We start from the raw sequence: 27847 nt of genomic DNA, 5'->3' as shown, positions 1-27847 counted from the left end.
GTTTTCCTGTGGGAAACAAGGAGCCCTGGCAGTGCTCCAGTGCAGGCCTGTGCTCCAGCAGTGGGAGCAGCATAGCAGCCAGCCTGCCGTTGAAGGTGGTGAGGCTGGAGGGGGCAGCTTCTGCACCTGCTCCAGGGAAGAGCAAAAACAAGGAGATGCTGTCAGGTGCCACAGCCAGGGACACGCCAAGCATCCAGGGCCTGTGCCAGGACAGCAGGACACTGCAGAGATGGCTCATCTGGACCAGGGTCAGGGTTTGTGCACAGCACCAAGGAAATAAAACGTGTCTGTCTCTGCAGCCCACTGGGGCTGGGGCATGCTGTGTTTGGGACTGGGGAGAGGGAAAGCTGCCTCAGCAGCCAGGGACACTTGAGTCCTGCTTCCCTGCGCTGGCCAAGTCAGCACTGTGGCTTGGCCGGCGTCAGGCAGCACAAGGAGGCCAGGAATGGTTTGGGGCAGTTTTGGGAGAGCCACAGTGATGCTGTTAATTGGATGTGTTTTGGAAGGCAGAGCTCTGCCCTCCAGGCTGGCACGAGCTGGGGCACTGCATGACCTGCTCCTGTCCTGTGGCTTTGGGAGTGGGAAACAGTGATAAGGACACATTTACCTTCCCAGAGTGACACACAGCCATGGCTGCCGCACACCTGGGACAGCAAACTGCCCCAGAGGCACCCAAATATCTCGAGGCCCAGCTCCCCTCCTTGCTGTTCCAGCCAGGCCCCTGCCAGCTGGCACGGGCTCCCTGCTCCCACCCTCATGCCAGCTCCTCTCCCTGGGCTGCAAAGAGCGTGGCGAGGAGATGCCAGTGTCACTTAACTGGGAAAGATGTGTAACGTGCCATGAGCTGGAAGCAGGGAGCCCAGAACTGGGCTGCATTGTGCTTTACTTGGGGATGTGCTTGTGACACCTTGAGCCTGCTCAGCAGCCTGGCTTTGGGAAACTGAGCCGTGGGATGAGAAGGTCAGGGACTGAAAATTCTGTAAGGATGGCAGGAAGGGCTGGAAGGGAAGGAAGACACACACCCTACTGAGAAATGTGGGCTTGAGGGGGAATTTTTGAGCCATGGCAGGAAGAAGCCAGACCCAAGGGAAGGTATCACGGTGGATTGCTGCAGTAAGGTGGCACCTTGGAAGGCAGGGAGCAGGACCAGGAGGAGCTCCAGGACAGGGACATGGAGCAGTGTCCCAGCCAGGCACTCAGCCTGGAGTGAGGAGCACCAGAGGGCCAAAGCCGGAACTGCGGGAGAGGCAGTGTGAGTTCATGCTGGGTGCCTCCCCTGGCTGCCCAGCACCTCTCATGTCACCTTTCCAGGGGTCTGGCACAGAGCAGCTCCCTGGCAAGCTCCAGGTAAAGCCAAGCCAGGTCTTGGGTGAAAAGCACAACACCAGAGTGGGAATCCAGGACAACTTTCTTTATTGCTACCAGAAGGCTTTCATCAGTACAATGGCTCTGGTTACAATACCTTCCTCAGGGCTGTGGAGAGAGCTTACAGTCGGGACAGGGTGTTCTGAGAACAGGGTGTCACACGGAGGAGACGTGTTATAGGGCAGACTCTTGGTTAGAAGTTACATCAACACAAAACTCAAGGGTTGGGGTGTTTTGTTTTGGTTCTGTGCCTGATGATGACACATTCCAAACCTCAGGTGTCCACAGCTGCCCCGGCACCTCACCCAGCAGTGCTGGGGAATGTGCAGGGAGAACCGGGCTCTACACAATTCAAGGGTTACATCTGATGGAGAGAACCAAGCCTTGGTGAGAATCCACACTCAGTGCTACACAGCAAGAAAAAAATGGTTTCATTCTAGTGATGCAAAACCCAGTAACTGCTTTCTGTGTTGGGACAGACAAAATGGTCTAACAGGGAGAAGTCTCTGTGCAAGACACAGAGCACCTTCACACTCCTGTGGGAATTACTGAAGTGTGGACCAGCTTGCAAGCATTGGTTTGGGTTTTTTCCCTGCCTAATCTTTTGTTTAAATCCAGTTTTTCAATATTATCACGTTTAAACACCCAGCTATTAATGAAAGAGGTTTTCTGTTTAGAAGGGCAAAAGAAAGCTGTGGTGGAGGTGGGGCAGGACAGAATGTCATGCACGAGACTGGCTGAGAACTAAAAGAGGAGCAGGCAGAAAGGGAGCAAGGAGCGGGTGGGAATGGGATCAGAGAGGCATTAGTTGGTTGGGAAACCTGGAACAGCTCCGCAGGGCTGATGTGTGAGCTCTCGGATGTGGAGAATGGGTTACAACACACAGGAGCAGAAAAACAGTGGAACCGACAACACTAGAAAGGAACAGGTTTTTGCTACTTTTTTTGTTTGGTTTTTGGGTCTTTTTTTAGATTTTTATACTTTTTTGTGTTTTTAAGTGCTTAAATAGTGGAACTATAATTAGCCGCACAAGAAATAAAATTCAAAAAAGGGTCGGGATTTTTTTTTTTCCTGGTTTTCTTTTGGCTCCCTTCAGTTCAGCCTGACAAGGTACGGCCCCTTCTCACCCCGCTGAGGCCACGGGTTGCCAGGTCCCGTGGTGGCACCGGCAGCTACATGACAGACACCGGCTGCAGAGGGGGACAGGGGGACACGCTGCCCTCCTGCCGCGAGACGTCGGCGCCGCAAACGGAGCCCACGTTCTCCAGGGCCACCGCCTCCGGAGCCAGCTCTTCGTTGTACAGGCGCTTGATGCCGTCGTAGAAGTCGTCCACTTCCATCTCTTCCACCTTGCGCTTGGCGGAGCCTGCCTTGCAGCCGCCGGCGGGGGCGGGCGGGCGCGGGCAGAGCGCGGCTGTAGCTGAGACGGGCGCTTCTGGCCGGCCGTTGTCCTGGGACAAACCCGGCCCTGGGACAGAGGAGGGCTGGCGGTGGAACGCTCCTCTGTTACAGGTCACCAGGGTCTGCTGGAGGGGACTGTAGACATATACAGAGTTGGGCAGCAGAGAAGGCTGCAGAGTGGAAAGGTGATGTGCCACCAGCTCCCGGCAGTGGATCAGCTGCGAGCTGTCCATCTGGGAAGACAAGCAAAGGTACCGCGGCTGTGGGATCGCCGGCGGGGTGAGGAGAGGACGTGGGCTCCCAGCACCCTGGCCACCTGTGTGCCTCACTTGCCAACTACCGCGGTGACTTCCCAAGATACACCCCCTGCTCCTTCCTGCACCCTGTGGGACTCGTGGGGGGGAGCAGGCACAACTTTGAGATACTGAAGGATTTCAGGGCACATGGCTCCTGCCCCTGTCACACAGTGGAGGCGGTCAGGACTGAGACCTGGCAGCACTGTCCCTACAGCTGTCCCCCCAGGCTGAGGCCCAGCCATCCCCACAGGAGCGGAACAGCAGGCAGCCATCGGCAGCAAGGAACCACAGAGCCCCAGCTGGCCAGGAGCACCGAGCAGGATGTGCCCCCGCCCCTCCCCGCTCCGTGCGTGCTCCCTCCTCACCTGTGCCTTCTGGAGCAGCTCGATGATGAGAGCCAGCCAGTCGGGGAGCAGCTTCTCCAGCTCCAGGCTGACGATGGCCAGCGCCAGCATGGAGCCCTTGAACTGCAGCAGCTGGAAACAGGCCATGCAGTGCAGCAGCTGCTTGGTCAGCGCCGCCACGTGCTGCGAGGGGCTGGGCGTGGGCAGCAGGGCCAGGAGCTGCGGCCTGCTGGACACCGCCACGGCGTGGAACTGCGGGACACAAGCACAGGGGGCAGCTGGCAGCGCTGGCCAGGCCATGGCACACCCGGGCAACAGTCTGCGCACACAGGGATGCTCCAGCCTGACCCTGGAGCCAACTTCTGCCCCACGGGGAAAAACCCAACGTGCCGACCCACCAAAGCTTGGCGCGGCCTTTCTGGTGGGACGTGCCTGGGCACCGGGCTCTAGGGCTCTGCAAAAGGCCTTCCTATACACCGTTCTCTCTCTGGTGCACATGTGGCATTCGGGGGTCTTAGACAAACTCCTCACGGAAGGAGTGAGGATAAAATTCCACAGAGAACCTCAGGACCTCCCTTGATCTCCTCTCATGTGTGGATCTGGCTCTTGGCCGTGCAGATGCGCAGCAGGCATGGATCCTCACTCACAGCCCATCCTTGGGGCTGTCTCCATGGCTGCACTCCTTGTTTCCCTGCTGCCTGGTGTTTAGCTTTGAGGAAAACCAGTGGCAGTGAAGAGTTATGGGCACAATTTCCAGGAGCTGTGAATCTGTGGCTGAACACACCCCAGACCAAGACCCAAGGGTGAGACAGCAGGCTAACGTTTTGGATATTGCACTTCAAGAGTGACAAGTCTCCTCTGGAATTCTCTGGCAAGGCATTTTCTTTCAGAAACTACAGGTACAGAGGAATTCCAAATATACCCCAAGGTCTTTGTTCCCCTACAGGTACAATTTTTGTCTAGGTGCTTCTTGACACATCACCTGCGCTGACAGGCACCAGGAAGAACACTAATAGCCCTTCACTTACAATATGAAGGAAATCCAGTGGCGTTGCCATGTGAAGATCCCAGTTCAGTTTATCCAGGATGATCTTCTCCATTCTGCGAATCTCAGCTGGAGAACAACCACAAAAGCTATCCCGAGCCAACACCTTCAGTACTGGAATCCTCTGCAAAAGCCAAGGCAGAAAAACAAACGAGAGAACCAGTCATTAGAGAAATCACACCAAATGCTTGTTCCTGTCCTGGCAGTGGCAGCCACCAGGAGCAAGCAAAGGCAGGGATGGGAGGGCACAGTCCAACAATGCCACGGTAGGAAGAACAGTTACCTCATCTTCCTCAATGGTCTTTGCAGCGAGGAAGAAGCAGCTGATTGCAATACAGTTCAGGTACTTGGGACGGGCCTGTGGGACAGGAGAGCAGAGAGGGCTCTGTGTCAGTGTGATGCAGCAATGATGTCCTGATCCTTCTGCTGAGGCATCCCAAGCCCCAGGTCTCCTTCTGGATGTGCGGGCTGACCTCTGGCTACGCCCTGGCACTGGCAATCTGGGCCAAGCACAAATCCCTGCTCTGTGACGTCAGGCAGGGCAGGGATCTGCCAGCCCTGTGACCCACGTGGGCAGCACTGGACTGGAAAGAGCTCGGGTTTAGGCACTGCAGCACAGCAGGCAAAGAGAAAATCCTGAGGGGAGCTCGTCCCCTCACAGAAAAGCCACTTCACCTGCTGCAGCAGAGCTCTGCTCCGAGTGCTGCTGTGGGTCACACATGGAATGGGAAGGGAAATGGGAACTGGAAAACACTAGCTTTGCCTGGGAAAGTATAACTCGGGAAAACTTTTTAAAAAACCCTTGTGAAATTACCACTTGTAATTTCACACTACAGTTCCCAAAACTGTGGCCCAGGGATTAGTGAGGGAGAGCTGGTCCTTTCCACAAGGAGATGTTATTTAGACACGGTAAGAGGAATTTGGAGGGGAAAGGGGGATTTTTTGTGAGCTTTGTACATGTGACCACCTTGACAAGGAGCTTCACTCCCACTGGCAGTGTAACAGCCACTGGCCACGGCCACATCCTGCAGAGTGGCTGGAGCTGGAAAGGCAGAGGCTGTTGCTAAACCCTGGCATGGCTGCAGAGCCATGAGCAGCTCCTGGCAGCTGAGCTCTCCTGTCTGTGGTCAGAGATGCTCAAGGCAAGGAGAAATGAAAATCCTGCACTCACACCTTGCACTTGTGCACGCAGGTGTCCAAGGGAATGAACTCCCTAAGAGCAGAACTGGGACTGGGCCCTGCCAGGGGTGCTGTGCAGTGAGATACAGCAACACTGCTGGCTCTGGGGAACAGCCAGTCCCTGCAATCCCCAAGTCTGTTCCCGGGGAAGGGACTGGTGTTCAGAATAAAATCCCACAGAGAGGCCCCATGTCAAACACCAGGAGTTCAGCTGCATCAGAGGAATGAGCTTTGTGGGAGAGGAAAACTGAGAAGGGAGCACAAAGCCCCACAGCTCACCCAGGCCAAGCCCCTTTCCCACGTCCCACTCACTGCCCAAAGCACACGGTGGGCTCTGGACTCACAGTCCCACGCTTTCTGTACAGACTCCTTGGCTGCTCCAACTTGCTGGAAGAAAACCTGCACTTGAGGCCATTGGCTCCTGAGGGATCTAAATCTTAGCCACCTCAGCATTTCAGTAAATCAGCTTCTTTAGATTCTTAAAAATAATAACTTCCATGGCTTGCATGAAAACACGATCAATATTTATTAGTATTTAAGGGCTGAGTTAATGACTGATGTCACTTGTGTTCTACCAAAGTCTCTCACATGGGAAAGCAAGGGCACAGGCTTGGAATGCATCTTCCAGCTGCCATTTCGTGGGGGATATTGCTTACCCAGCAGGGTGGTGCTGTGGGCTGAGACACGTGCAGATGAGACCACAGACTGCTGAGCATGGAATGTAACTCGGCAAACGTGGTAAGAAAGAAACTTCCAGAGCCTGACTTCACAGCTGCAGGCCAGGGCTTCCAGCCCGGAGCACACTGTGTTTGGTCACTTGGCAGGTGCAAAGCACAGCCTGGCTAAGGGGGCAGAGGGGCAGCAGGGCCCACTTGCGGGGATCCCAAATGTTTTTCCCCCTTTTAAAAGCAGTTTTTATGGAGGAACAGCCTGAAACCCAAAGGGGCTCATCCATTCCAGCTGGGTTCAGCACAGCAGGAGGGCACAGCTGTCACATGGACAGCCTGCACCTCTGTCTGCTTCCCTTTTTCCTTCCCACCTTTTGGACATCAGTCCAAGATGGAGTCCATCAGGCTGTAGAGCAGCTTGGTAGGGAACTACTCCTCTGAAAGCCATTGTCTGTATTTCAACCTTCTTCACCCATTTTCTTCCCCCCCCCCCCCCCCCCCCAGTTCCCTGCACCACCATCCTTGGCAGGCTCAAACCTCTCCTCAGTTTTTTTCCCAGCCAGTTTCCTGCTAGCAGGTGCCCCAGCATTTTGGGGTGGTACAAAGGGGAGGAAGGCAGCTATGGAGGTGAGCAGGGCCTGTCCCTGGTGCTGCTGGCCTGGGGCTTGTGGCACTGCCTTTGCCTTCCTGAGGCAGCCCAGGCACTGTGGGGCAGGGACTGCTCTCTGGGTGCCCAAACCCCCCCAGCTGTGGCTGCAGAGCAGAGCAGCTGCTGCCCACCCCTGCGTGAGCAGGGCAGGGGCCGGGGGAAGGAAGCGCTTCCGTCCGGCCGCGCCGCTCGGACCGCGCACACCAAGCACGTGCCGTGTCTGTTCCTGCCCGTGCAGCTGCAGATATTTACCTTTACTGCTGCTAAAAACCTGTCCAACAGGCTGATGGCCAGGGCGAGCGTTTCTGGGTAAAGGTGGAACTGGTACTTGAGCTTGGCCAGCCACTGGATGACCTCATCCCTCTGCCTTGGAGAAATGGCTACATCCTGGGGGAGAGAAAGGATCACAGGTTTTACCTCTGCAGGAGTGACTCGGCACAGCACAAAGCCTCCTTTGCAAAGGGGGAGCCTGGAGCCAGCTCCAGTCACCGCTCTGTCCCTGCAGTTACTTATCCCATCCCAAAAACCTGCCCTGGAAAAGACAACTTTCCTTACAGCAATCTCAAACCTCACTCCAGTGTCACTGTCCTCTCTTCTGGGGAAAAGAGGATGGGTGACTTGTAGTTTGTCAAGCACTGGCAGCCTCAGCTTCAGAGTAGTTCCCAAAAATGTATTATTTATTTAGTGTTTTTTAACCTGCTCAGAACTATGTGGGTGCACAGCAATTCCCAGCTGGAACAAAGCCCCCCTTGCCAACAGCAGAGTGGAGGGACTCTGGGGTTTTGTGGGGAAAGGTTTCTTATTTTCTTCAAATCATGGGGGGTTTTTTTAGCTCAGTACTTGTTATAATAAAGAAAACTGCAAACAGCTGACACAAGGCTCCCAGGGAACTGGGAAGGGGGAGGCAGCAGCTACAGCCTCACCTGCAGTTTGGGTTTGGTGTTTGGTTTGGGTGTTTGGCCCACGTCTCCCCATCGATCTGTTTGGACAGCAGCTACATTTCAACCACACGCACAGCTCAGTCACTGACACCAAATCCTCCCCCGTGACCCAGTTCAGAAGTATCTCCAGCTTTCCTAGAGCCTTTCACATCACCTAAGGAACTGTCTGGGCTTGCTCCAGTGGGGATTATTGGGGATGAACAGCCCAGATGTGTCCAGAAGCACAAAAAGCTGGGCTGTAACTGCCCCCAGTAATGCCATGAGGGCAAAGCAGCAGGAATTTGGGAAAAACCACCCCAACGCTGATACCAAATAAAGACTTCAGGCTACATCTGCCACTGGAACACCTATGTGTACCTTGTACTGACAGTGAGAGTGCCCCGTGTCACCAGCACTGCCTGCTGCTGCTCCACATGGGCCCCTGCTCTCAGCTCTGCTCAGCCACAGCCTGGCCCTTGAGGAAGAAGTACCTGCTCTTTTCTCCAAGGAACACTGGTTCTTCCTGAAATCACTGATGCAGATCCAGGGTGAAATGTGAGCCCCCTGGGGGCAGGAGGGCCCAGGAGCACAGTGAACACACCACACACCAGAGAGTTATTGAACGCTCTGCTGCAGGTGCTCCTGAGAGTGGGAGGGGACCTGGGCTGTACCTGGGGGGAGGAAAGGGGAATGCTCAAGGAGGCGGTGGAAATGGCACCTGTGGTGTTCCTGCTGGGGAGAGAGGGAGGGCTCTGCCTCAGCAGCCTGGGGGGTTTCAACATCACCACCCCACCCCGGTCCTTCCATCCCTGGTAAATCCTGTTGCTGCTCGATCCCGCCTGAACAGGCAGCAGCTTCCACAGCTCTCAGTGGCCTCTGTCCTGCCTGGGTGCTGTTTCCCTGTGCCTGCCAAGGCTGAAGGTGAGGTCTTCTCCTAAAAACAGCATAGCTGGGAAGAGTAAAGACTCTCCCTCTGTGCTGCCTCTCCTCCCCAACCCTACAAGACCTGGCCTTGGATCCTGCTGCCCTTTGTGGGCAGCCCAAAGGCACCATTTCCCTGAGGGAGCACGCAGTGCCTGCAGGGCCCGGCCTTCTGTGGGAAGGGAAGAGCGTTGGACCCAAACCCAGAGCGTGGCTGGCATGGGAAATCAAACCACGCGCAGCCCCACAGTGCCTGGGGGAGCAAGGAGCCACTGCAAGGCACCCTCAGCTCGGGGCGTGCCCAGCACAAGGCTGGCTCCAAAATTCACCTGGCTCCTTAAGAACCATCTGGGGAAGCAAAGGAAAGGAGGGAAAGGAGGGGAGTCTCCAGCTCTTTCTGGAACCCTACAAGAGGGGTGTCTGCTCCAGACCCTATGTGCAGATAAAGGAGCAGGAGGATGGGAGCAGAATTCCCTCCCAGGTGAGTTTAAGCACCAGGAGAGGTTGTTACAGCCTGGTTCAGGGGACAGGCAGCAGGAGTGAGAACTGGTGCCCCTGCCCCCACAAACCCTGCTGCTGCTCCATGCAGGGCGAGGAGCTTCCCACACAAACACCAGGCTCTATCCCTGTCTCCCAGAGGCGTCCCTGTGACACCCTCAGAACGCAAATAACAAAATGCAGCACAGGAAAATTAATTAAGCAGCGAGGTCACTGATCCTTAGTTAATTGAAACTAAAAGCAAAACTGAGACACTCTGGGGGCTGAAAGTGAGGAAGTCCCTTTGGGTGGAAAGCGAAGGTTCCTCCTTGGGGCAGAAGTACTTTCTGTGTGTCATCCCTGCTCCAGACAGGAGAACCAGGGGCCAAAACATGGTTGCTCCTGGAGAGCAAGCACAGAGCAAATAATCTCTAGGGATGCTGATCTCTCCCATACCTTGAGACTTATGGAATACGTAGGCTAAAATAAATATTATCTGTGAACTCCAATATGACTCTGTTTTACTGCTGCCTAATTGAGAGAAAACACCTCAGCTGATAATCTTCTCCTTCATGTCTCCTGTCCCAGACAGGTGTTCTGCTCTTTCACCATTTCTGTTGCTGCCTGGTCCCTGTGGGTCCCTGGGGCTCCTGGGCAGTGAGCAGGTGACCTTTATTAGGACTGGAAATAAACTGAGCTCTCTGAATTCCTCAGGAGGTACAGAGAACAAACGGGGAGACAGAGTGAGCCAAAACAGGAAAGAAAGGAGGCATGACACAAGTGACACTCTCTTTCTATAAAACATAAATTCAGAAATCTTCACTGATGCCCCTCTCAGTCACAAAGTTACTCTGTAACAGGTGAAAATCAACCTTTGACCACTATTTACGGCTCCATTTCTCAAGCCTTAATCCCAAGAACACTCCTGAATGTCACCTGCATCTCATATAACACATGGAGTGGGGGGAAGGCAAGGGGAACCAGAAGGGAAAACATCCAAATCCATTCAGAAGCAGGAGGAGGTTCCAGACTCAGCCCACTGGTTTTTTATGCCGAAAAGACCTTTGTGAGATGTGGCTTTGGTATGTTGCACATACCCAGAACACTGGTCTGCATTTAAAGGAGGGAGTAGGAATTTTTAGACAAGTACAAACAAAACAGAGGGGTCAGGTACATTAAATCACCAGGAACCAAGTCCCCAACAGATTCTGCACCCCATCCTAAAATGGAAAGTCTTCCTGCTTCTTCAGCTGTGGGTTTCTTTCTTCCTGTCAAAGACCTCACTGTCACATATTTAGAAACTGAGTTTGTTCCGGCTTTAAACACCAGAACCAAAAATGTCTCCTAAAGAGTCAAAACAGAAAGTTTACTCCCCAAAACAACCTCCCTAGAGTCTCCAGTCAGATCACTGGATGTCTGCAGTGGATTCAACGTTTTGCCACTGGCAAAGCAGGTGAGTCCATTAAAGCTCCGTGCAGCTGCTGAACCCTTAGAGCAGGCAATGGAAAGTTCCACACTCTGGCTCCGGGCTGCCAGATCTGATCCACAGAAGGATGCAGATTTCCCCATTGCCACGGAAAATAAACAACACTGTCGTGCAAAGGAGGTTTTAGACTGCTGCAGCTGCTTTCAGAAGAAGGCAGTGGATGGTAGGGAATGTGACCTTCTCCCAGATACACAGAAAACAGGACAATTCACATTGCACATCCGTGCCTGCACCATGGCCAAAGTGAAGGCTGGGGGAACACGGGACAGCTGGACAAGCTGGGTGTCCTGAAGCACAGGAACAGAGGGAAATGTGTGCTTACAGACAGGAGTGATCTCAGCTGCTCCGTGGCCTCCCAAGTCCGGGTTTCCCCCCAGCAGGCAGCTGTGTTTATGCTCTCCTCTCCCTCTGACCTTCCTACACCTCACACTCACACACGCAGCTTCCACTCCCAGTTAGTGATCCCATACTGCTAGAAAACATTTAGTGGCACAGCACTGATAATGTCACTGTCTGAGCTGGCATGCAGGAAAACAGAAAGCAAAAGGTTACATCAAGACAAGAGTTTTGGGGGTGGAAATTCCAGGAGCAAGGACAAGCACAGAGGAGGAATTGCTGGGAAGTCTGCCTGAGGCAGGTGGTGGTTTCTGAGCTACCAGAACCAACTTGACCAAGGCAGAAAGGCAGGTGCCTCATCCCCGTGAAATCCTCACCCATCAATCTGGTTTGGTTACACTCGAGTCCCTACCCTATCTTGTTATCCTGTAATCTTATCTCCCTGCAGTATAATCACTCCAGGAGTACAGCCAGCAGGGAATGACAGGCTGGTTTACCATAAGCCAGAGTCTTAAGCTGTACATGCCTCAAGACAGCCACAGCTACAACACACTCCACACCTCTGACAGCCAGATCACTTGTTTGGAAACCGAAACGGGGATTAACCAAACTAATACTGAGGCCCTTCAAATGGATGTTCTCCTGCCCAACAGCAGCAGCAGCTCCTTAGCCAGACAGAGAAACAAACAGGACAGGGATTAGCTCTGATGGCAGCTGACTTACCTGTGTGAACGTCTCGTGTGGTGCAGCAACAGCAAGCCTGGATCCTGGCCCTCAGTGTGATTATTTCAGCCCAACACGGCAACAAAGGGCCAGAAATTCTGTGACCACGTCCTCACATTCCACATTTTGTTTCAGACAGAACTTTGTGGTGTGCACAGGTGTTTGTGAGTGCTCAGATGAGACAGAGCCACCTCCCAAAGGAGCACAAACCCACTCTGGGCTGGGTGAGGCCATGAGCAGCCTGGTCCAACCTCCCTGCAGGCCAAGAGGGAGCCTGGACTATGAGCCCCCGTGGGCTCTTCCACCCTGAATTTTCCTCCAGTCCTGTGAGAACATCGCTCACTGCAACAGGCCAGTGCCTGGCTCTGCTCCCTTGCCATGAGCTTGCACCCTGCTCTATAAATAGCCCTGCTGGACCCCGTGGGGCTCTTCCTGGAGCACGCCTCAGATCAATGCTGCCATTAGTGAATTACTCCAAGAAAATGAAGCTGCTTTTAGGAACTGTTGCAGAGTTGGTGCCCAGCAGAGAGAGGTGCTAATAATCCACACAGTTTGCAAAATTAATTTAATCAGGACAATGTGTGTGTGCCTAACAGACACCTAATGCCATGTGCTGTGCAGTGTGCTCTGCACCCCTGGCCAGGTGTGTCCATCCAGTAAAGAGGGAATCCCTCCCTTCAGAGGCTGCTTCCCCAGGTGTCAGGAAATCTAACTGCTCCTGAACACCTCCAGTCCCACACCACCCCTCCATGGACAGTGTCCTGCCTCTGCTGGCATGGATGATGTGAAGGACAGACATTACCTGATTGGGCTGAATTTTCGGCACATGTGCTTTCCACATTTGAGCTTCCCTAGAGATTGCCATCTCCAGAAGGAGAGACAACCTCTGGCTCTCCAGGGGTCCTGAAAACTTCATGGTGACCCTTGGATCCACCTGCCACCCAGCTGGATACAGCTACCTGCAAAACCAAAGACAGCTTGGTGAAACACTGGGCTGTGCCTGTCCAGGCAAAAGGCAGTGAGAGGGGAATAAAGCTGCAGGAAATGGAGCTGTTCCCCTGGCCCTGGCACAGCCTCACTCACAGGAACAGCCAGTCAAAAAACTTGTCCATTACACATGGAAACCAAAGCAGAGACAAGGCTTTTGTCCTTTATTTCTTTAAAGACAACAGATTGCACCGCCTGCTCTCAGATGGAGAAGATGATCTGATGGAAAAGGTTATTTAGGTAGTAGCTTTGAGACTGCCTACCAGCACCAAGGCTGCAGATTTTTGACAGTGTTAACTCACTTAGGCAAAACAGGGAAATGGTAAATGAAGGGTAAATCCATGGGAAAGTTATTGAAACTTCTGATTCTTTGCAGGAGACCTTGTGCAATCCCCCCAAGGTGGATACTGGTCAAACACTAACCAGGCATCTTCATGTGAATACAACAGTCCAGGCTGTACTTACAGGAAATAAGCAAGGTGCTGACTCTGAAAAAAATAAACAGAATCCACAGGGGAAACAATCCCTTATTATAAATAACAACAAAAGCAGCTCTGAGCAAATGAAAATTCAAGGTGCTTTCCCAGAGCTAAAGGAAACCTTGAAGATCAAGACTGACAGAGAACAACTGCTATTCTTTACTCACACAAACTGCACCAAGTATAATAAACCACACTGCAGTTCCACTTAAGAGCCCAGAAGGTATCAAGTGGCAAATAAACGTCAGGGCCCTCTGTCCTGAACAGGGACCCTTCCATATTAAATATTTATATAACAAACCCTGCTCCATTAACAAGGGACAGCCTGTAGTGGCCTGGAGATGTCCAGGTGTCACTGAATAGGCAGAACACCTTGGAACCAGGAGAGCTGAAAAGGACCCCTAAAGCTCTGTGGCGTGTCTTCTCACCAGCCCCCAAACGGCCACTGCGGGCTGAAAAATCCCTATCAAAAGTTCCTCTCTTGCCCAGAGGGAGACTCTGCCTGGGGAAGTGAAACTCCAGAACCTCCAACCACAGCTTCTTTACATGCATTTACTCGATTTTGCATGAGTTTTTTAAACCTGGGGCTGATCCTGAGGACACTCACTGTAAATGGGGCTGAAGGGGAAACAGGGACACAGAGTCACAGCCTCCCCTCCAGCTCCTGCCCTTGGAGGCTTCATTAGCATCTCTTGAGCCTCCCATCAGAGCCACAGCTTTCCCTGTGGCCAGGTCCCAAAGGCTGGATCCCTCAGCACCTCGTGGCCAAGCTGTGCCAGGCACTGCACCAGCTGGGCCGTGCCAAGGGTGGGAGCAGACCCAGGGCAGAGGCTGAGGCTGGGAGCAGTGCTGAGGGCCAGGGCACCGGGAGCAGCTCGCTCTACACTCATCAAAAAAAAGCAGGAGCTTTATTTAGCCCGGCCATGGCTCCTCCTATGAAATATTGATGGTCCTTCCTTGGTTTTGCAGGAAGGAGAGAGTAATTAGCCAACCCCCAAATCACTGGAGACAACATAGGGAAAAATTTCAGGCTGTTTTCTTCTGTTGTGACTGATAAACATTCCCAGCGTGTTTACAACACAAATGGGTTTCACAGCCTCTGGAAGCAGACAAGAGCTCCCAGTTACCCTGATCCCCTCTGGGGTGGCTGAGGTGGCTGTCGCTGTCCCAGCAGAGAGCTCGGTGTCCCTGGAGCCAGGACACACCCAGGGCCTTGCAAGGGGCACCGTTAGTGAGAGCTGCTGCCAACTGCTCTCTGGTTGCCAAGGGCAAAAGAGAGGGGAAAATAACCTTTCCTTTGTGAACTAGGGACCTCATTCAGTTGAGGGCTGAGGCACAATAACCTTTATAAGGGAAAAAAGAGGAGTGACGTGCTTGAAAGTTTCCCTTGGAGCAAGAGGGTGCAGTTTTCCAGCAGAGAGCACAGCCGGGAGCCTGGCCAAGCACCCCGGGGCTGAATCCAGTTTGCATCTCCATTTACATAGCTCTCCATCAGATAAATGCTGCCTTTGGAAAAAAACGCCAGCAGGACTGCGTGCAGCCTTCCCAAAACACAAGGGAGCTCAGGCAGAGCAGGCTCTGAGAGCATGAGGAACAGCAGGGCTGGCACAGCTTCCCAAAATCCAGCACAGGGAGCTCCATGGGCTCTGCTCTCTGCCCAGCTCAGGACCTGAGCAGCCCAGAAAAGCGGCAGCAGCTGAACTGGAGAAGCCTTCGGTGGGGCAGCGCCAGCAGGAGGCCTGAGCCTGCCCCCACACCGAACATTCCCTCCAGGCAGAAACTTCCCGCGTTTTCCTGCAACCCGGCCGGAGCCACCCACGGCTGCAGAACGGCCCGAACCGGGACAGTCACCATGACCTAACTCACCCCAGCCTCCTGCTGCTTTCCCTGATTTACAATTAACCTTTAGCTCCAGGATGCTGCATTTTTGGGCTTGGGGCTTTTTCCCTTGTGGTTACTTTGGGAGTTTTTCAACCACTGTTCAAACAGTTCCTAAAGTTCCTGATCTTCACTGGAAGGTCATCTGGCTGAGCTGAAACCTCTTAAAGTTTAACAGTTGGGGAGCTAATAAAGGAGAAGTGAGCCCCGTGAAGGGACTGGCTTTGACGCCTCCTGTGAGGAGCTGCAAGTCAGATCTTGCTCCCAAATTAGAGAGTCAAAACCTTGGTGTGACGTTTTCACTTGTGAGAGGCATCAAAAAGCACCTCCTTATCCACAGTGAACACCGAGCTGGTCCATAAAATAAAATCTCTCATCTCCTAAAGATCTCACTCTGGTCCAAGTTTATAGCTACCTTGACTCAAAGAAATGCTTTTCAGCTTCCCGGGGAGATTTTAGGCTGCCAAGTGCCGCAGGCTACAGTTTCCAAAAGCAGTTTCTGCAGGAATAGGGGCAGACAAGTCCCTGACCAAATAACACTTCATGGTTTGGGGGGTGCATTTGTGTGGGATGCAAAAGAGAGGAGGTTTTTTATTTTTAGGCTTTGTACTCACTCACAGTGCCTATAAAAAGTGCCTCCTGCACACAAAAGATGCTGCTCCAGGAACACACCATCCACTAGAAGAACAAGCTCCTAACACAGCTCCTGATTTTCTGCCCCCAGCTGCAATTTAACCGTCCTCATACAACTGAATTACAAACAGGATCACTGAAATAATTCAGTAACAAAATCCTCCTTGGTTCTGATTGTGGCTTGTTGTCTGTTTGCTGTAGGGGAGTTTGTTTGTTTGCTTTTTTTGCACAGCTCATTTTGTAAACAATGAACAAGACTTCTAGGGCTAGACAGGCCAAACCCCACTATGTTTGTTGTGCACATCAATCCAGGTGGGTGCTCTGAACAAGGGGAGTAATTCCTGTAGAGCTGGAGCACCACACAAATTTCTGCAGACCTCGTATTTTCAGGGACCAGCAGCCAAATCTGCTTCTGCTTCAGCAAGCAGCAATAAAACCCCACAGATGACCTGCACACAGATTTTTCTGGGCAGTGAGGGGAAGGCAAAGCAGAAGGAAGAGAGGAGGAGACTGAATTCCTCAGAGCTCCAGCCAGCCATCTGTGATTTCAAAGGATCCAAGCCTACTGCTAGCAGAAATGTCTGACTGCAAGTTGTGATTAGAAATTTCAAAGCTGTGGCCGGGGGCTGGGATGGATGTTAATTTTAGTACCTGGGGCTTTCTCTCAGCTTAACTCTTTCCTCATGCCCTGGCAGCGAGGCAGTCTGGGACTCCGTGCTGGCCAGAGGGAAATGCCAAAGCACAGCCTGAGGTGACAGCAATAAATGAGCAGATGACCAGTGTGGGTTCAAATCAACTGGTTTGGGACGCACAAAACAAATGGCCAATGAAAACAGCTCTTGTGAGACAACAACAATTATGCAGGCTGAATGGCTGGGAAAAGTAGGTTTGGGAATAGAATTCCAAACGTTAACAGCTAAGTGAGCAAGTCAGTTTGAAGGAACAAAGTGCCTTCTGGTCACAGAGCAGGAGCAGTCAGAACTCTCCCCACCGAGGGCCTGCAGCAGCTCTCACACCTTTAACCAGCAGCTCCTGTGAGCCGTGCCCCAGCCCAAAGTGGGAGAGAGGCGATTTTCTGGAGGCTGGCACAGGAACAGGGCCCTTGCCACTCGCCTGTGTGACTCAGCCCGAGCTGCCTCCCACAACCTGGTACAAGGCAAGGCTCTGAGGTGTTCTGGCAGCATCGCTCAGGCGGGCTCTGTACATCACACGCTCGCCACTGCTTTTCCTCCAACCAGATTTTTCCTGGGAGTGCAAACAAAGCTGACCTCATTTTAGTGCTGCTTTTCCAAACAGATGAATTTTTCCAAACATTTTAAAGGAACCTGCCAGCTAAAACCACGGGTCGAACAGGGAATGCAGAGCAGTGTTTTGGTGGGAGGGAGGGGAGGGGTTTTTACATCTTGTTTTGAAGCAGAAATCCCAGGGTCCATTTAGCAGCTAGGAAGGAGGAGCCCTCTGGAAAAGCGCTGCTCCATAAATGGGACCACTTCTAAGAGACCTCTGCCCCCCTTCACTACCCCAGTCTTGTCACTGACACCAGGGGTTTGCTGTTTACAGGAAACTTAAAATGATATTTTCCAAAGTAGGAACTTTTAAAAAACAAGGCAGAAGATGAACTCCTGACTCAACTTTCAGACAATGGCACCATTCTTCCCTCCTGTGAGATGGGTGTGCTGCTAGACCCATGTCCACCCCACTCCCTGTGCTAACGGCTCTGGCAGGAAGGGCCACAGGAGGATGAGGAGGAGGAGGTTTGCATTTCCTTTTTTGTCTGGCTACTGCCAAGATGAGCCCATTCAAGCAGCCTTTGCCCAGAAAGGTCTTTGGTCAGTAACAGCTTAAATATTCCATGCCACAGCTTTCAAGTGGTGTAAACAGGCTGCTTTAATCCCAGCTCTTTTCCCTGCTGTGGCAGCAACAGACCAAGCAAACTGAGGATAAAAGGGAAACTCAGGATTCAGCCCTAGGAGAACAGTTCCAGCTGCAGAACGTATGTGTTGATACAAAAAAGGAGATGAAACTCTACATATTTCCATGAGTTCAGCTCCAAGATTCTGGTTTATTTGAACCTAAAAATGAACAAAGATGTAAATTCCTCACAAGGTTTACAGAAATCAGCCATGGGATAGATTTCAGAAGGAATGGGCCCTGCTATTGTTTGGCAGCAGAGTTTGTCCCAAGGCTCAGGAACAGGTCAGGAATGTGATCCTTTATTGTGTCAACTGGGGTGTCACGTCAAGGACAGTCAGCCCTTGCCTGGGACAGTCACAGGGGTCACGTGGCAAAAAGACGGTGCCATCCTCTTGTTCAGAACTGAAGCACCAGACAGAATAAAGCAAAGAGAAAGGAGTGTTTGCTGAAATGACCCCCATTCATTTCATGATTTTTCCACTGTAAATGACAGACAAATCCGAGACAGCAATGGCTGAGCCTTGTACAAATTCCCTGTGCACCACTGGCAAAGGAATGAGCAGCTCACACAGGCAACTGACCACGGTGTGCTTGGCAGCCTCTGGGTTCTGCTCAGGGACTCTCTGGGTCTTTTGGGGACAAGGTTCAGGACTACTGGGGAACACCTGAGACCCTCTGAGGAACTTGAGGGCGCTGCTGTTGCTGAGCAACTGAGCCGCGGGGCTGAAGGAACCCCAGCAGCTGCCAAGGAGCATCACCAGCTGCCCAGCGTTAGGGAGAGCCAAGCAGCACCTGGGCTGAGTCTGTAAGAGAGCTGAGGCAGCAGCAGCCACCCCTTTTACCAGAGCTGCTGTGGAGGGGAACTCCGGCAGCCCTGCTCCAGGATAACCAGCCTCAGGCATGGTGGTGGCACCTCAAGTGGCCATTTCCCCCTAGGGACTTGGTCCTGCAGAAGGTCTGGTTGCCTTGGAAGAGCCATGGTGCTGACTGAAGGAGTGTTGGGAGGAAGTGAGCAGGCTGCACAACATCAGAGTTTCATGGGATACAGACGGGATTTTCCCTGGGACTGGCAGCTTGCAGAGCCTCAACCCCATCTGCAACAGAGAAGCAGGCAGTGCCTGCCCCCACCACGGAGGTAAGTGAAGTGTCGGGGGACAAGGGGAAGGGTGGCAGTGGGTCACTGCTGGCACTGAAAGGAAACTTTCTGCCCCACCTCAAGGTTTGTCACTAGAAAACAGGTTCAAAGTGCATGCGGTGAGATGACAGGAAGGCATCAAAAAATAACAACAAATGCTGCCTAAGTGGGGTCCCCTTCAGCATTCGCATGTAAGCATGGCCAAGTCTAAGAGTTTCCATTCTGGAGAAGTGCCCCACACCCTTTCTGGTAGGGAGAAAGCACTGAGGTGTGGGGAGCTAACAAGGAGAGCTGTGTGCAGCTGAAAGGACACAGGCTTGGATCACAGAGCTGTGCTGGGATGGCTCTCGTGACCTGTGAGTGCTGCAGAGGAGGGACACAGCTCCATGGCAAAGAGGAGATGCCGGTGCCCTGGTCCCTGTGGGGACTCTCCATGACTGCGAGCTGTGCAGGCAGAGCACAGGGATACACCCTGGATACAGGGGTTCCACAGGACCCCCACCCTCCTACAAAGAGGGGCTTGTTGGGATTGGGAGGGTCAGAGGCTGCCTTGGCTGCAGTGACCATGGCAGAGTGGAGGCAGCTGGGGATGAGGTGACACAAAGCCAAAGCCCAGCTGAATTGTGTTTGGCAAGCTGTGGGGGAGACTCAAGGGGCTTGAGTACTTGGGTAGGAAGAGGAAGGCCAAGGAAAGCCTGGGCAGGCTGCTGGCTGGAAGCAGGGTCAGGATAAGCAGAGAGTGAGGTGGATTGCAAAGTGGCTGCACAATTGTGTCCAGAGGGTGGCAATCGGTGACCTCTGCTTACTGTGAGGGTGATAGGGCTTTGGCTGGGTGGCTCAGGGAGGCTGTGGAGTTTCCATCCTCGGAGGCATTGAAAGAGTACTTGGACGTGGTGCAGAACAACTGGCTTTAGGAGGCCCTGCTCAAGCTGGAGTATCAGATAAATTGACCTTGAGAGGTACTTTGCAGCCTCAAGCACTTGGGGATCCCAAGGGCTAAAAGCTCAAAGCAGCCCAGAGCAGCTTGTCTGCTCTTCAGGCAGCAGGAAGGCTTTAAAATTAAAAAAAGGGGCAAACCAAACCTGGCATTACGTAATGTCTCACTGGTAGCCTCCTCAAAGCAACACATGCAGGGCATGATTCACTTCTCCCACCACCAGTGTAACTTGGTATAAATCAACAGTGACTTGAAGGAAGTCACTCCAAGGAAAACCAGGCTCACAAAGTAGGAGGGAAAGCAGTAATTTCATAAAACAGGGCCAGAGGCTTTCAAGCCCATAAAAACTAACTCTCTAGAGGCAAGGGCCAACAGGCATTCGGAATTGAAAGCATCATGCAGCACCTTTTGAGTAATATAATCCCCTGAAACCAAATAAACACAATGCCTCTGTGGGCAAAAGCACAGAGCCAGGATTCAGCAGCACCTCTGTCTGTCGGCAGCAGTCAGTCATTAACATCAATGAGCAGTGATAAAACCAAACAAGTTTATACCCAGTTCAACAGCCACATCCAAAAAATGTCTGACTACCATGGCTTGATTCCTCTTGACAACAACAAAAGAGAATTTTGTCTGAAAGCCTAAGTGCTCACCAAGGCCAATATTTTGCTTTGTAGATTCTGACTGGCTTCAGGATAAATTAGTGATTACAGCTAATATCAGGATACAGTGTGAGGCAGTAAAAAGAGATAATTAGGAGGAAATGAGGAATTATCTGCTGTTGAAACAATAGATCAATTATGAGGTACAGCACAGTAGCTGCAGAGCAGCATTCTTGTGCTCTGAGGGTACTGCCTCCTCTTTCTCATCAACCAAGGAGAACCCACAGTTATAAAGCTTAATTATCCTCCAGGAGCTCGAGCTTGCTGACTAATTAGCCTCTTGTTGAGACAATACAGGAAAGGATACAATTCCAGTTGTCCGCTAAAATGGCACGGCACAGTCCTGGCTCTTCCCTGCCTCTTCATCCCTGCTGTCCTATCAGAGCCCTGATATACCCACAGTCCTGAACAACCCAAAACCAGCCCTGAGTCTGAAATAAACTAAATCCAGACAGGGAAGCTCTGAGAGGGGGGGACAGACGAAGGGGAAGGAGGCAGAGCGTGCAGCAGCTGGAGTTGTGCGAACCCCGCTCTGCTCCTGGCACTGCGCGCACGGACACCCGCACAGGGCTCCCACCAACGGGGACTCAGCTGCACGGCTGCAGTTAGGAGCACGTCACCACCAAGATTTACAGTCACAATTATTTAAAAACCTGAAGGTTTTAGGAGCCAGGTTCTTGTCTAACAGACCACTGTAGTCAAGTCACCCCAGCCAAGAAACAGGGTCTTGCTGTGTGCAGTGAAAAAGCACCAAAAAGGGCCAAGAGCCTCTGGCAGATGGGTTCATCCAGCAGCTCCCAGCACCCTGGCAAAGGTGTTTGGTGTCTGGGCTGCTGAGCAATATGGAATATCTGCAGCAACATGTTATTGATGAGTGAGCTTTGAGAGGAGTTCATGGCACAGCAAGTGCAAATACCCACTGTGGTTAATGAATGTGCGTTGGTAATGCAGGCAGTCAGCAAACACACAGGAAGGGAAAATGTCACAGCACATCTGCCTGGTGCAGACACTGGGGACACCTGAGATTTCCTTCCATTCACCGGCTTCACTGCGCTCCTCTGGCTTTGGAGAATAGTTTTTGTGAGAATGCAGTGCAATAATAGCTATTCTCCCCTTAACATCCACCTCCTGGATGGCCAGCTGGCTTTCCTGCTGCTCCCCCGAGCATGCTGCTGCAAAGGCTCTGCTCAGGAGCTCCTCAAGCCCCACAAAGTGATGGCAGCAGGGGAAAACAGGCAAATACAGGCAGGTTCCTGGGCAAGTCAGTACTGCAGGGGAGGAATTCTGATCCCACAGCTGTGTTACACTCCATCTGGAGATGTAGGTCTTGTTCACTCACAGTCTGGTCCAGGCTCAGGCAGTCGAGTCCTAAGGTTATCATTTGGCACTCAAAATATGATGTTCAGTTTTCCTGAGGCCACTGGTCCAGCCTGACCTTTTTAAAATCCCTCAGCGTGGCATAAACTGCAGATGTTTTTATTTATCCTTCCCATCACTCAGTGCAAATGGATAATTAACGCTGCTGTGCTGCTGAACTTTATTTGCTAAATATAAAAAGTGCTTTGTAAAATCACAGTGATTAGACCTGTGCATACAAATGTTGCCCAAAATTCAGTTCAGCATCAGGTCAGCACTAATTAATTAGTGCTTTAACCCCGGCATGGCTGCAGGTGTGCAGGGGAGACTCTCCCAGCAGGCCCTGAGGGAAGGCACCATCCACCCCAGGGGTGCTGCTGGAGGTCTCCTTTCAGTCCCTGCACCAGGGAGGCTGAGGCAGGCGAGCGCAGAAAGGCTGAGAATGGAAAATCAAAGGGGCTGTAATTACAGGGGAGATGCTCAAAGCTTTACAAAGCTGTAAACACTTGGACAAAAAGCTTCTCCCAGGGCAGTGACAGGAGCAAAGACAGCAGCACTGAGCAGTGTCCTGCTTGGACTGAGCCCCGATTAAACTGATAAATGTAGGTAGGTATTACTGGAACCACCCGAAAACAGGAAAACAACTCATTCACTCACAGCCAATGGCTGCACCCCAGGGTCACTGTAAGATGGGAGACAGGTCTGGAAGCAGGGAAGCACAGCTCCCCAGAGCCAGGCAGAGCAGAGCAGCGCAGCTCCTGTCCCCAGCACGGGCTGCAGCCCTGTGACACCCCAAACACGGAGCAGCGGCACAGCCTGGCCCCGCTGGCACCCAGCAAGGAGGGCCTCGTGTGCATGGGCTCTCACCAGAGCCACTGGCAGTGCTTGTAACCAGGGTCCCTGAGCAAACCGAGGGCAGGGCTGGGGAATACACAACAGACACGGCAAAAGCAGCAGCTAGGATCGGTCCTGCCACATCAAAATGGGCCTAAGTTCTACGCAGGGGTGAAGGATAATTAAAACTCTGTGTGTGTGTGTATCTATATACACACACCCCTCCCATGTGAAAGTTCAGTTCCTGCTGGGGAGAAGCCAAAAACTCAGCTTCCCACATCCCACGCCAAGGTCTGTGTAGGCACTGATGAGAACGAGCCCTCCTCCTGCCCCACGAGCCAGACAAACTACTTGAAAACCAAATCTGAACTGTGTGCAGGGATATAAAATCCAACCCTGGAGACAAGGAAAAGGTGCCACGATTTGGTTTTTGAGAGGCTGCCTCACCTTGCCTGACCTGGGCTCCTGGTGCCACTCCTGCAACAAAAGGGGAGATGCTCCCCTTTCCCAATTGTGTCATGCATCTTGCTCAGTTTAAACATTTTATTTTAAAAAAACTCACCCTTCTGTCTTTAAAAAGGGCTGTGCCATGTACGTGCTGGTGCAGCACACCACAGAAAGCAATGTCTAGGAGCAGACAAAGGCTGATGCTGAAATAATTTTTAAATTCAGGCTTGAATCAGCCTGCCATTCAAGATCCTTTTTTTTAAGAATGGTAAAATGAGGGATTGTTTATTTTTCCCTCCTTCACAGGAGAGCAGGTTTTTTCTGTGTTCAATGGATAAGTTTTCATGGGAATTTTTTCTGTCACTCTGCTTTCTACCATAGGCACAAAAACCCACGGCAATCTCATTCCCTCCAGTTTCCCCCACTCGAGATGGATTCAGAGCACACAATGCTGCTCTTCCTTCAGGGAAACTTCGTCCATCGCAGCTGGGAGAGCTAAGAGGGAAGTGGGGAGAGAGTACAGCCCATCTCTGCAAATGAACTACGCGGAGATAAGCCAACAAAACCCAGAACCAGGAGGCCTACAGGGAAGCGGGAGAGAGAGACTCTTCTTCAGGTACTGTACTGATAAGACAAGGAGTTATGGGTGCAGATTGAAAGAGGGTTCATTTACGCTCGGTATTCTGAAGAAACTCTTTACTACGAGGGTGGTGAGACACTGGAACAGGTTGCCCAAGGGAGGCTGTGAATGTCCGAACCCTGAAAGAGTTCCAAACCAGGTTGGACAGGGCTTGGAAGAATCTGATCACCTGGAGGGGTCCTGCCCACGGCAGAGGGGCTGCGAATACGTCATCTTTAAGGTGCATTTCGACACCTTACCAATCTCTGACTGCAAATGCCGTGCGTCGCGCTGAGACCAGTCACACCTGGGGCAGAGATGCGCTGCTGAGCCCCTGGAGGGGACGGGACAGGGACCCGCCGGGCACCGCACCCGCACGGGCACACAAAGCCCCGCTGGCAGGATGCTTGGAGCGCGTTTACTTTGCGCCTGTATAATCAGAGCGTTTGCAACTACGCCCAGCACACCCCTCACACCCCCGATCCCCCCCGTCCCCTTCCCGGCTCTCACCTCCCCTGCGCGGCGGCGGGGTGCCCGGCGGGGCCCGGCCATCAGCACCCCATGGCGGGGCGGCGGCGCCGGGGCTCCTCGGCGGCGCTTCAGCACCGTGCGGGGCCCATGCCCGGGGCGGCGGCGGCCGGCGGGCTCCTCATGTCGCCATGACGGGAGCGGGAAGGGTGAGGGGGAAACTAAGGGGGCGGGGGGGGTGGGGGGGGTTGGGCCGCCACCGCCGCGCGGGAGGGAGGGAGGGGGGGTTAAATTAAAATAAAATAAAATAAAAACGAAAAGGGAGGGGAGGGGAGCGAGAGGCAGCCCGCAGCCAGCCGCTTCCCGGGGGGTTCGGGGAGGGGAAGGGGAGGGGGAGAAAGAAGCGCCGGTGAGGCGGCGCGAGCGCCTCTCAGCGCGGAACCGCCGCGCCTCAGCGCCGCCGGCCGCGGACAAAGCCCCGCGTCAGAGATGCGGGAGGCCGGCGGTGGCTGGAGGCGGCTCCCCCTTCCCCGTTCTCCCCTCCCCGTTCACCCCTCCCGGTTCTCCCCCCGGCCCGGTGGCTCTTAGGGGGAGCGGGAGGGGGGGGGGAGGACGGGACAACGGGGACTCTTTTCCCTGGCGGAAGCATCGCGCGGTAGTGTCGGGTCGTGCGGTCGTATCTGCGGCGCGTGCGCGGATCCGTGAGGGCGCTGGGCAAGGGGGGGTGGGTCTCCGGGCAGGGCCGGGGACGGTCGGTAAAGTGGCGTTTAAAGCAGCGGCGAAGCGACGGCAAAATGTGTTTGTTTATAAGTTAACTGCAAGGAAGCCCCGAGCTGTGCCGATCCTCGGCGAAAGTGTCATGGTCTCGCCTGTTCCTTGCGCATCCCCGGTCTCCCAGCCTGTGTGTGCTAGAACAGAGCTGCCTGTGTTATCCCTGGTGATCTCTTGTTTACTGAGCTGCAAAATATAAATAGGGATTTGCCCTGGACTTCATTTACTTCCTTAGGCCTTCCCCGGCACAGACGCCTGCAGCACTGTCCCTTTCCTTGTCGTTTCCAACCTGTCCGACATTCCCACTGACAGCACAAGATGCCCGAAGTGTGGAAGCTGAGCCGTTGTCTCACAGCTCCGTTTATTCCCTGAGACCTGGAAGCTTTTGTGTGTTTAAATCCTTTTGTAACCTAAGCTTTTTTTTTTTTTTTTTTTTTTTTTTTTTTTAATGGGTTTGGGGCTGTGTTACAATACCGTACAGCAAAGAGCAGGAAAAGAATAAATACTTGGCATGCAAATCCTGGCACGGTGATGAGTGTCAGAATCTTGCCGCACCACCAGCAGTTGAAATGAGGAGATAAAAGCAAGAAGTTCAGAGCAAAGGCAAATTGTTTTCTTTAAACTCCTTCCAGTATCTGTAGTTATTGGCTGTTCAGACAGCGCACAAAGGAGGATTTCCTCCGGAGATAATAAGCACAGTGACATATATCATCGAGGGAGAACATAGATTTTTTTTTTCCTATTAATTTTCCAGCAAATTAACTCTGAAGCAGTTCGCTAAAAAATCATCCATCTCGAGCTTTTTTTAACCCCTTCTCTAGTAACATATAAGACTGAAATTAGAGTCTATTTTTGCTGCAGCAGCTCCTCTATGCTCAGGGTAAACTGTTCTTCAAATCCAAGCCTGCCATGTGCCGCTCCCTTCCATTTTTATTAATTTTTATCTTGAAACAGACTATGACTTTTAGAAGGTGTAGAGAAGGGCAAGTCCTGCTGGAATTTTATCTCGCTTTCACAATCCCATTCTAGGTCTTCTGGGTCTTGTTGCCTAAGAGTCAGTGTTTCAGAAGTCTGTAAAGCTGTGGCAGCTTTCCCAAATCCCAGTGGTAGTTTGTGGCAGTGACCACAACCAAGGGATTTAGCAGGATGGAGCATGAACTCCATGTGTTTGCAGGGAGAGATGGAAAGAGGCAATAGGGCTGTGTGCTGACAACAAAGGCAAGGGTTAGATGGGATTTTAGAAGGAATCCTGTGAGGGTGCTGAGGCCCTGGCACAGGTTACCCAGAGAAGCTGTGGCTGCCCTTGGATCCCTGGCATTGTGCAAGGCCAGGCTGGACAGGGCTTGGAGCAGCCTGGGACAGTGGAAGGTGTCCCTGCCCATGGCAGGGGGTAGGACTGGAATGATCTGTAAGGTCCCTGCCAAGCAGGGATGCAAAGGTGAATGGTGATTCTCATACCCACCCAACCTAGGTGCACTCAAAGTTCAGCTCAGGGAGTTCAAATCACACAGCAGCCTCAGAGCAAGGGGAAACTCACCTTGGTGCCAGGCAGCTTGTGAGGCTACATTAAAATAGTTTAAGCTCCAAGAAATGAAGGAGCCATTTGAATATCCCAAGGGGCTGGAAGCATGCAGGCTTACAAAAATAACTTATAAAAAAATAAAAATAACAGCTGAACTGTTTGGGTTCAGCTGGTCAAGTTCCCTCTGTGACAGAGCACGTCCAGTGATCCTTGCAGTTACCACTGTGGCTGTGCTCTGACTCCAGCCATTACGTAACTTATCTATATTTATTGCCAACCTGTGATCCTTCAAGTAGCAAGCAGGCTTTGATCAGCCCAGAGGAGACAGTTTTGATGTTGGTTGAAGAAACAAAGCCTTAAAAAAAAAAAAAAAAAAAAAAAAAAGGGAAACAGACTCTGAGGGTTTCTCGATTTTCCAGAAAGAAAGTTAAACTCTGTTTTCTTTGTGAGAGGGACAGCTTGCAAATGTGGAATGCTGGGGAAAGCAGCAGAAGGAAACGAGGAGGACCCTAAAAACATGATTTGTGGTGAAATTACCTGACAAGGCTTTGCTCAGCTTCCAGGGAGTAAGTGCTTGTCAAGGAAAAATTTTCAGCACAAAGGAGGGGAAGGGGAGGGGGAGAAAGAAGCGAGAGAGAAAGGAATTCTCCCAAGGGAATGAAATGGGGTTTGAGCACTGAACTGTCTCGTCTCTGTGAAAACTGAACTATACAAAATCACTAGTAGTTTTTGAAAAACCTTCACCTTTTTCTTTGTGCAATGAATCAATCGATGGAATGCTGATTTTCCAAGTGAGCAGTGTGAAAATCAGTATATACAAATTATTAGGCTCTTCCACCTCATGAGTACATCAGCTGTTCTTGTTCCTACAGGCAATAATTAGCTGCTCTTTGGGAAAAAAAAAATTAAACCCCCCCAAAACTGGTATTCCTGAAGAATGTGGCAAAGGAAAAAAGGAAACTAGATGCAGGCTCCTTCATTTCTTGGAGCTCAAGTTTAGCTTTCCAGCACAGCTGTTAGGGAAGGCTGTTGGCCTTGGAAAGCACCATCAGTGGAATGACAGGAGTGTCAGCTCCAGTGGAACATCTCCACAAAGGCCCCTCAGGACTTTGTGTAGCTGTTCCCACCCTGCTCTTCCTACCAGCAGGAATTTCAATTATTTACTAGGAAAACAAACCCTTCTCTTTGAGCTGCACAAGATTCTCTTCCTATCTGTTCCCAGCATGGAGCTCCTCAAAACACCAGGACACAATTCTGCTTTCATCCAGAACAGTCAAATACGTGCTCACATTTAGCAAATGAAGCACCTCTTTCACCTCACTCAGTGATTAATTCTGAGAGTGGAGCTGCAGACACTAAATTAACCTTTTTACCTGATTTAGTTTTACTAAATAA

At 52.2% G+C, this 27847-nt stretch overlaps 1 protein-coding gene across 1 annotated transcript; it reads right to left on the bottom strand.

The window, feature by feature from the left end:
- Window positions 1-1396: 1396 nt before the first annotated feature.
- CCNI (cyclin I) lies at window positions 1397-24306 on the bottom strand. The gene is made up of 7 exons (XM_054283869.1): window positions 24202-24306; window positions 12613-12769; window positions 7200-7334; window positions 4735-4809; window positions 4435-4575; window positions 3428-3658; window positions 1397-2999 (listed from the first exon to the last, which is right to left on the bottom strand). Exons 2-7 carry the CDS (start codon window positions 12724-12726, stop codon window positions 2538-2540), a joined length of 1158 nt encoding a protein of 385 aa, XP_054139844.1. The 5' UTR covers window positions 12727-12769; window positions 24202-24306; the 3' UTR covers window positions 1397-2537.
- Between the last annotated feature and the right edge of the window lie 3541 nt (window positions 24307-27847).

Source organism: Melozone crissalis, unplaced genomic scaffold (assembly GCF_028551555.1).
Source record: "Melozone crissalis strain CALT ecotype California unplaced genomic scaffold, PUWL_Pcris_2 ptg000039l_1, whole genome shotgun sequence".
NCBI lineage: Eukaryota > Metazoa > Chordata > Aves > Passeriformes > Passerellidae > Melozone > Melozone crissalis.
The sequence above is the reverse complement of the archived record's forward strand: the minus strand, read 5'-3'. Positions and strand labels throughout refer to the sequence as shown.